The sequence below is a fragment of the Phoca vitulina genome, unplaced genomic scaffold (assembly GCF_004348235.1).
Source record: "Phoca vitulina isolate PV1807 unplaced genomic scaffold, GSC_HSeal_1.0 scaffold1, whole genome shotgun sequence".
Lineage (NCBI taxonomy): Eukaryota > Metazoa > Chordata > Mammalia > Carnivora > Phocidae > Phoca > Phoca vitulina.
Genome location: NW_022589704.1, coordinates 32580832 through 32591158, shown reverse-complemented (window position 1 = coordinate 32591158; position 10327 = coordinate 32580832). Strand labels below are relative to the sequence as shown.

Sequence of the window (10327 nt, the reverse complement as noted above, 5' to 3'; positions counted from 1 at the left end):
AAGTGAATATCCATAGTTGAAATACAAACACTGAATTTCATTGTGCAAATACAGAAACCTATTTTTTTTAAAAAATACAGTTCATTTCTAACCATATCAGAGCTATGTTTTACAATTAATGAAAGATTTCAAAAAATACAAAGTTACACCAGTCTGATCTTAATATGCCCTGGTATTCCTGTCTCACTTGTAAAGTGGTCGTAAGAAAGATTAGACAAATTTTAGTTCTTCTGGGGCTTTTCTAAGATTAAATGCATTCTTATTTGGTAATAAAAAGTAGGAGATATTATTTTCCCCCATTTCATATAAAAACATCCGCTTACTTTGAAAGAGTTCTCAGCCTACCTTTGGTTAAGGTTAATTTATTTCTTATTGAATGTTTGATCTAGATTTAGACAAATAGCAACTGAGCACCTTTCTGTTCTATGTTTATCATGTCTTTCCTTCACTCCCTACTGAATAAGTGGTTTGTTTCCTCTATTAGCAGTCTAGGTATAAAATAGCCAGATTTCTGTTCCTGGCCTCTAAATGACTGAACTTCAAATAATTAATCATCTTGAAAAAATATGGTTACCTTCATTTTAATAACAAAGTTTTCAATGTGCTCTTCAAAAATGGAGTTGTTAGATTTGTTGAAATTATAACTTAACTTGCTAAGACAGTTAATGTGCTTTTGGATTAAATGGGCAACTACATACTCAGAAGAAATGTTAAGAGAATCTAAGAACTGAATAATAATAATCTATTGTTTTTTTTTTTTTTTGAGGACTTCTTTTGTTCTTTAGAAATTGAGGGCAATGTGAATACATTGGTAGTCTGGGATTCTGGCTTGGAAAGATGAGTGGTTTTCCTCTGTGTTCAGGTTTTATTTATTTGTTTATTCGAGATAACAGGGACTACTTTGCATGCATGTGAAGGAGATATAGAAATATTTTGTGAACTAATGTATTAGTGAAAAAATTAATGAAAGAAAAATGGCACAAACTCAAGATACAAAGTTAGCATTATTTTTGAAGTATTCAAAGTTGGGAGCACAGAGTCACCATAGGTACAGAATTTAGATTGTAATTACGAATCACAATCCTTGGTGATTGAATCTTCTGGAGAATTTCACTGAATAAAAAGGAAGAGGTAAAAAATGCTTCTGACTGAAAAGATAACTAAATAAATAGGAATAAGCATGAAAAGACTACATAACCTTTTCCTGAGTCAATGCTTCTGATCCTCAGATAAGGTCTTGCCAGCCTAGGTGGTACTGCCCCCCCACCAGTGATTTCCTGGAGGGCTCGGGGGCAGTTCCAATTATAGCTAGGCCAGAGTGCTCTGCATGCAGGTGGACTGCACTTTACCCATTCTGGTGTAGTCCCAAAAAGTGTTCTATTTACAGTGACTCGGACATTACAAGCCATTCTCTTATAAACAATAAATAAGCCTGTTGAAAACTGGGAGCACATGGAAACTGCTGTGAACACCTCAGTTGTTAAAATGTTCCCTTATGGAGATGTAATGGACTGGATGACAAAAATAAGACACCTGGAGAACTGCCTCAAATCTGAAGGATGGTCAAGAAAAAAGAACAGGAAATTGAGTGATACGTACATAGAGTGGCTATGGGTTCCCTGGCTTACACTAACCGCCCTCCAGTAAGGGTAACAGTTTTTCCTCAGTCATCAAATAGAGTCTTAGATGATGTCACCCGCAGAAAGGGAAAAGTGGAAAAATAAGACCCTTTCTGTTTGATCACGTGGAGGCTTCTATGACTGCCAGAGAAGTAATCTGGATTAAATCGTGTCAAGAAATAGGTTATAAGTGTACAAATATGTACAGGATAAGCTTAGAATTTTTCCCTCATTCAGATAGAAGTTTCTGGGTAATTTCAGGAATACTGCTGCCAGGTGCTTAGGGATTGTCCTCCCCTTGCTTTCTTTTCAGAAAGAATACGAATCCTGTACATTATGGTAACAATGTGTGGAAAACCAGGCCTGAAGACACCTGCACAATGTCCTGAATATTACTGGACATTCTTGTGTTTAGGAGATGCGTTTATGAGTTTCTGCAGAGGGTAGATTTAGCAAACGAATCATCCTGCTATTTTCCCATGAAAACTCAATAATGGAACTGAGGGGTATCCATGATTTTCTGTGAAGGAAAAAAACTTAGTAATATTACATTTTAGCCTCCAAGTGGAGAAAAGCACCAAGTTTCTCTGGGATTTCGTTAAAGCAAACTGAGTTCTCAAATCTTACTCTACTTTTCTAACTAAAGACAAAACTGTTCTGGTTCTAGTGTTATTTTCCACAACAGAAAACTCCCCCTGCTATGGTTTTATTTAAAAACCAACCCCAAATCACAACCAAATTTACATGCTGTCTTTATCCACATACAGAATTCTCACAGCCAGCAAGGCAACTTACACATAAAAGGCTTTCCAAAAAAATAAGCCCAATTCCTTATTTACAGAAGTATTCCTAATTATTATTTTGAAATAAATTTTGGTATCTATTTCCGACTCAGTGGTTCATAGTATTTTCCACATATTATCAACAGCTGCAAATCCAAGATATTAAAGAGATACTTGATCTATTCAAATGTAGTCCTTACCATCTCTTTAAAGTTGGCTGAAAAGTGTTAGATTCACAAACACGATGCTTTTGTGTATGGGTTACAATATAAACTCCTTTCCACAAAGGCAATATGTTGTAAAATTGATGTTTCAAGGCCACTGAAGTGACGACATAGTTTCAGTCAAGCATTAAGTAGTTCATCATCTGAGTGTCCAATAGCATCTGGGTTTGAAAGTGGATCCAAGTCTGCAAATAGATTGAACCAGGCTGACATGTCTTGGTTACCATTGTTGGGAGCTATTAAAGAAGAAAAGACACATTGAAGAGTCTCAGGTTTTTAAAATCACATTACTGTACAATTTATGTTTTTTTTTTTTAAATGCCAGATACTTCTTCTTTGTTCTCCTGGGATGCTAGCTTTTATTTTTATTTATTTATTTATAAGATTTTATTTATTTGAAAGAGAGAGCACAAGTGAGGGCAGGGGAGTGACAGTCATAGGGAGAGGGAGAAGCAGACTCCCCGTGGAGCAGGGAGCCCAGTGCGGGGCTCGATCCCAGGACCCTGGGATCATGACCCGAGCCGAAAGCAGACGCTTAACAACTGAGCCAGCCAGGCGCCCCTCCTTGATAATTTTGAAAAGCTAATAATGTAGATACCTTGTGCTTTGCTGAGGCCCTTCTATGTAAGTAATTTTATGTTGCTCTGAGAAATGATTAAAAGTGAACAGGCAGGCAGTAATAGTATTAGAAACACAGATAATTTATAGAAGTCTCTCAGTAAGTTTCAAAAGTAAAAGTAACCTTTGTTCCTACAAAGTAGGAACATTACATTTATAAACTTGGTGCTTAAAAATCTATATTTATTATAAAATATTAAACACGGGGGAAGAAAATCCTTCTATCACATTAACATACCCAACAGTTCTCATTTCAGTTTACAGTTGTCTTTTCCATGTGCATTTTACAAATTTTTGATATATATTTTATGGAGTGGATTGTGTCTCAGATATAACTTCCTGTTAACCAACTCCCTCTCACCTCCCTGTGGAGACTGGAAAATCACATGTATCAATAGTCTACAGGTTGTACTGTGCCAGAGATTTCAAGGATATACATTTAGGCTGAAGGCTGAAACTAGTAAAAGAATGCCCACGGCACAGTGAGTCATCTCAGAAGGCTAGGCTCTTGAGGGTTGAGGGGTCCAGTAGCAGCACTGAGACCCAGGGGACAATCTAAAGACCTAGATATGATATGAGAGACACAAGGGGCAGAGAATGGAAGGCAGTCATACTCAGAAGAATCTAAGGCAACCCTCTTTTACAAACATGGTTTCCTACTTTCTGCAGGTCAGAGGGCTATAGTTAGGACTGTGGGGATTCCAAGCCTTAAAGAGCAGGGAGAATGAAAGGCTTCTGTGTGTGTCCACTTCTATTTCTAGGAGCCCCAGATTAGTGATACCCACACAAGTTGTGGCCTTGAGTCCTCAGCACACTACCTATTAATAAGTAATAATGGGCAAATCATTTAACCTCACAGGCTCTTATTTCCTCATCTGTAAAGTAATAATCATTTAGCATTAAAGCAGGATACCTGAGAGGGAACAGGAGGCCTATTAATAATTATGCTGGGGGACGCCTGGGTGGTTCAGTTGGGTAAGCATCTGACTCTTGATTTTGGCTGAGGTCATGATCTCAGGCTTGTGAGATCCAGCCCTGCATCAGGCTCCATGCTCAGCAGGGAGTCTGCTTCTCTCCCTCTTCTCCTTCTGCCTCGCACCCCCCCCCCACCATGCTCACTTGCTTTCTCTCTCAAAATAAATAAATAAAATCTTTTTTAAAAAATGATGCTGGAAGAAGCAAAAATCTCAAACAACCTTACACCTAAAGGAGCTGGAAAATGAACTAACAATACCCCAAGTCAGTAGAAGGAAATACTGAAGATTAGACTAGAAATTAACAAAACAGAAACCAAAAAAAACCAATAAAACAGGTCAATCAAACCAGGAGCTGGTTCTTTGAAAAGATCACAAAATTGATAAACCTTTGGCCAGACTTATCAAAGGACTCAAAATCAGAAATGAAAGAGAATAACAAACACCACAGAAAGGATTCTAAGAGAACATTATGAAAAATTATATGCCAACAAACTGGACAACCTAGAAGAAATGGATAAATTTGTAGAAACATATAATCTCCCAAAACTGAATCAGGAAGAAATAGGAAATTTTGAACAGACCAATTCCTAGAGATGAAATTGAATCAGTAATTTTTAAAAAATCCCAACAAACAAAAAGTCCAGGACCAGATGCCTTCACTGGCAAAGAGTTAATACCTATTCATCTCAAACTGTTCCAAAAAATACGAAAGGAAGGGAATCTTCCAAATTCATTCTATGAAGCCAGCATTACCCTGATACCAAAACCAAGACATCACCAAAAAGAGACAACTACAGGCCATTATCCCTGATGAACACAGATGCAAAAATCCTCAACAGAATACTAGCAAATCAAATCCAACAATACATTAAAAAAAAAAAAAATCACCATGATCAAGTGGGATTTATTCCTGGGATGCAAGGGTGAGTCAATATTTGCAAATCAATCAACGAGATACATCAACAAGAGAAAGGATAAAAGTCTTATTTCAATAGATGCAGAAAAAACATTTGACAAAGTATAACATCCATTCAGGATAAAAACCCTCAATAAAGCAGGTCTAGATAGAGGGAACATACCTCAACATAATAAAGGCCTTAAATACAAAACCCACAACTAACATCATACTCAATGGGGAAAAACTGAGAGCTTTTCTCCTAAGGTCAGGAACAAGACAAGGATGTCTACTCTCACCACTTTTATTCAACATAGTACTAGAAGCCCTAGCCAGAGCAATCAGACAACAAAAAGAAATAAAAGGCATCCAAATTGTTAAGGAAGAAGTAAAATTTTCACTATTTGCAGATGACATGTACTATATATAGAAAATCTGAAAGACTGGGGCGCCTGGGTGGCTCAGTTGGTTAAGCGGCTGCCTTCGGCTCAGGTCATGATCCCAGGGTCCTGGGATCGAGCCCCGCATCGGGCTCCCTGCTCGCCGGGGAGCCTGCTTCTCCCTCTCCCTCTGCCTGCCTCTCTGCCTGCTTGTTCTCTCTCTCTATCTCTCTGTCAAATAAATAAATAAAATCTTTAAAAAAAAAAAAAAAAAAAAAGAAAATCTGAAAGACTCTACACCAAAAAAACTGCTAGAACTGATAAATTCAGTAAAGTTGAAGGATACAATATCAATGTACAGAAATTTGTTGCATTTCTATAGCTAGTAATGAAGCAGCAAAAAGTGAAATTAAAACAATCCCATTTACATTTGCACTAAAAATAGTAAAATACTCAGGAATAAACTTAACCAAGGAGGTCAAAGACCTGTACTCTGAAAACTATAAAACACTGATAGAAGAAATTGAAGATGACACAAACAAATGGAAAGATACTCCATGCTCATGGGCTGGGAGACCAAATCATTGATACCTGAGAGGGAACAGGAGGCCTAGAAGAAATGGATAAATTCTTACTACCCAATGCAACCTACAGATTTAATGTAATCCCTATCAAAATACCAACAACATTTTTCACAGAACTTTGAACAAATAATGCTAAAATTTGTATGGAATCACCAAAGACCCTGAATAACCAAAGCAATCTTGAAAAAGAACAAAACTGGAGGTATCATAATCCCAGATTTCAAGATATATTACAAAGCTAGTAATCAAAACAGTAATCAAAGTAATCAAAACAGTATGGTACAAAAAAAAAAAGAAGAAAAAACCAGTATGGTACTGGCACAATAAACACATAGATCAATGGAACAGAATACAGAACCCAGAAATAAACCCACAATCATATGGTCCATTATAACAAAGGAGGCAAAAAATGCAATGGGAAAAATTCTCTTCAACAAATAGTGTTGGGAAAACTGGACCACTTTTTTATACCATACATAAAAATAAACTCAAAATGGATTAAAGACCTAAATGTGAGACCTAAAGCAATAAAAATCCTAGAAGAGAGCATAGGCAGTTATTTCCCTGACATTGGTCATAGCACCTTCTTTCTAGATAGGCCTCCTGAGGCAAGAGAAACAAAAGCAAATATAAACTATTGGGGCTACATCAAAATAAATCTTCTGCACAGCAAAGGAAACAACAAAACAAAAAGCCTACTGAATGGGATAAGATATGTGTCAATGACATATCTGATAAAGGGTTCGTATCCAGAATATATAAAAAAACTTACACAAATCAACACCCAAAAAACAAAGAATCTAATTAAAAATGGTCAGAAGACATGAATGGACATTTCTCCAAAGAAGACATCCAGATGGCCAACAGACACAAGAAGAGATGCTCAACCTCACTCATCATCAGGGAAATGCAAATCAAAACCACAATGAGGTATTACCTCACACCTGGCTAAAATCAAAAACACAAGAAACAAGTGTTGGCGAGGCTGTAGAGAAAAAGGAACTCTTGTACACTGTTGGTGGGAATGCAAACTGGTACAGCCACTGTGGGAAACAGTGTGGAGGTTCCTCAAACAATTAGAAATAGAATTAGCATATGATCCAGTAATTCCAATACCAGATATTATTAGCCCAAAGAGTATGAAAACACTAAACTGAAAAGATATATGCACCCTTATGTGTACTGCAGCATTATCTGCAATAGCCAAAGTGCGGAAACAGTCCCAAGTGTCCAAAAATAGATGAATGGATAAAGAAGATGTGGTGTGTGTATATATATATATATATATATATATATATACACACAATGGACTATTAGTTGGCCATAAAGAAGAATGAAATCTTGGGGCGCCTGGGTGGCTCAGTTGGTTAAGCATCTGCCTTTGGCTCAGGTCATGATCCCAGGGTCCTGGGATCGAGCCCCCTGCTCAGTGGAGAGCCTGTTTCTCCTTCTCCCTCTGCCCCCCCCCCCCCCCCCCGCCCCGCTCATGCTCTCTTGCTCTATCTCAAATAAATAAAATCTTTAAAACAAACAAAAAAAGAATGAAATCTTGCCATTTGCAACAACACTGATGGATATAGAGGGCATAATTCTAAGTGAAGTAAAGTCAGTCAGAGAAAGGTAAATACCATATAATTTTACTCACTGTGGAATTTAAGAAATAAAACAAGCAAAGGAAAAAAGGGAAAGAGAAAATAACAGACTCTTAAATATAGAGAACTGGTGGTTACCAGAGGGAGCTACAATGTAGGGGGGATGGGTGAAATAGGTGAAGGGGATTAAGAGCACACTTATCATGATGAGCATTGAATGTTGTATGGAAGTGCTGAGTCACTATATTGTACACCTGAAACTAGTAACACTGGATGTTGACTATACTAGAATTTTTTTTAAAAAGTAACTGAAAACATAATAATTATACTGGAAGAATAGATGTCAATGAGGATATGTCATTCCTGTGGTCATTCCAGTAATACCTGACCTTCTTGGTGCAGCTGTGGAGAGGTTCTGATGAGTATATGAAAATTCTACAGCATTTTACAAACGTGGGATGGTTTTATATTCATCTGTCACAATGGAAAATGAAGGTCTTAGTTACATTATTTTCATGGGGCTCTCCTTGTGTATATTTTTCTTGCCTCCAGAAACTCTTATGAAACAAACAGCAAATGAATTATACTGAAATGTAATAAATGTATAGAAAAAAGAGCCTAAATTAACTATTAATAGTTTTCATAAAGTACAAGCAACTGTAAACAGTATCAGTTCAAGAAACAGAAAAGACTACTCCTTAGAAGCTACCCTTGTGAGACCCTTCCAGCCACTGTTCCCCATCCCCCCCCCCCCCCCCCCCCCCCAAGGCCAACACAGAGATAAATCCCATCTCAGGCTATTAAAAACAGCATGGTGACAACATTCTTGTGTATATGTTTTGGTCAACAAATGGATGCATTTCTCTTGGTTATGCACTTAGGAGTGGAAATGCTTGGTCTTGTGTGTTATATGTATGGATGTTCAGTTTTAGTAGAAATTACTAAACAGTTTTCCAAGTGGTGATGTGACTCTGCACACCCACGAGCAGTGTCCACAAACTTGTCATCACGTGGGGTTTTCTATTTTTCATTTAAGCCATTTTGGTAGGTGGATAATGGAACTGCATATTGTTTGTTTGGTTTTTTTTTAAGATTTTATTTAGTCATTTGACAGAGACACAGCGAGAGAGGAACACAAACAGGGGGAGGAGTGGGAGAGGGAGAAGCAGGCTTCCCGGTGAGCAGGAAGCCCGATGCGGGGCTCGATCCCAGGACCCTGGGATCATGACCTGAGCTGAAGGCAGACGCTTAACGACTGAGTCACCCAGGCGCCCCCTGCATATTGGTTTTAAATTGCATATCCTTAATGATTAATGAAGTGGGGTAATGAATTTGGGGGGTAATGAATTTTAAAGCTGTTACGAATTTCAATTTTTATTACATTGAAGCCTCAACGATCATAGGCAAATAGCAGCTTTCCCAATACTTCTATTTCCCAACACTTCTTTCCCAATGTTCACTTATGAAATTTATTTTATAGTCTCTATTTTAACTGATTAAACACAACTTTAGTTTTAGTGGGTTTTAGAAAAGAAAATTATAAATAGGCTGAATCCCAAAGGGACGGCTGTAATCTGAATTGGCTAGTGTGAATCTGTCATTTGCTTGGAGTTGATGGATTTTCCAATTGATTTATCCCAAAGTACCGGAAGGAATAGAATTCCAAGAGTCTACAATGATACATAGCAACAAATAAATAAAAAAATGAGGGACAAGAGAAAGCTGTTCCATACAGTTAGAATGTAAACTAATAAATGTAGAAAGAATGAGGAAAGAGAAAACCACCATTTGGCAACAACCAGAGTAATAAGTATTTCATGCAAAGAATTATCAATGAATGCTAAATTAGTGGGTGAAACTTTGACAGAAACAAGCCATTTACGCAGTTTCAAAATATTTTCCCACAAGATATTACAAAGGGAAAAATATAATTTTATAGTGCAGTCACCCGGGAGACACCATCTTAACCAACAGATCAAAGTTAACATCACAAGCAATGGGACAATTCAGACATCATGTGCCTCCTGATATTAAGAAGGCACAACATCACTCCTGTCAATGCTATTCCTGCCAAAATCCCTAACCTGAATCTAATTATGAAAAAACATCAGATAAACCCAACTCGAGGAATATTCTACAAAATTAATGGCCTCTATGCTATAGAGAAGTCAAGATGATGAAAGACAAAAATTTAGGAACTCTTCCAGATTAAAAGCAATTGAAGAGACATGATACTAAATGCAATGTGGGAATCTGGATTGGATCCTGCATTAGGAAAGGAAGAAAAAAGTTCTCTTTTGTTATAAAAAACACCGGGGTGCCTGGGTTGCTCAATTGGTTAAGCGCCTGCCTTCGGCTCAGGCTCAGGTCATGATCCTGGAGTGCCCAGGATCGAGCCCCAAGTCGGGCTCCCTGCTCAGCGGGAAGTCTGCTCTCCCTCTGCCCCTCACCTGGCTCATGCTCTCTCACAAATAAATGAATAAAATCTTTAAAAAAAAAAATTAGTGGGGCAATTGGCAAATCTGAATAAGGTCTATAAATTAGATAATAGCACTATGATGATATTAATTTCCTGTCACATGCTACAACATGGATGAACCGTGAGGACATTAGACTAAATGAAATAAGCCAGTCATGAAAAGACAAATACTGTATG

At 37.6% G+C, this 10327-nt stretch overlaps 1 protein-coding gene across 5 annotated transcripts in view; it reads right to left on the bottom strand.

Moving 5' to 3' along the window:
* Window positions 1-748: 748 nt before the first annotated feature.
* Window positions 749-10327, bottom strand: part of ICA1L (islet cell autoantigen 1 like) — a 69787-nt gene continuing 60208 nt past the window's right edge. For 4 of the 5 annotated variants that reach the window (XM_032404502.1, XM_032404483.1, XM_032404512.1 and 1 more), the window contains exon 13: window positions 749-2861. In XM_032404502.1, the coding sequence (XP_032260393.1) occupies window positions 2746-2861 (116 nt within the window). In that variant the 3' untranslated portion in view covers window positions 749-2745. The remainder of the gene's footprint in view (window positions 2862-10327) is intronic. The other variant, XM_032404517.1, reaches the window with a different exon arrangement.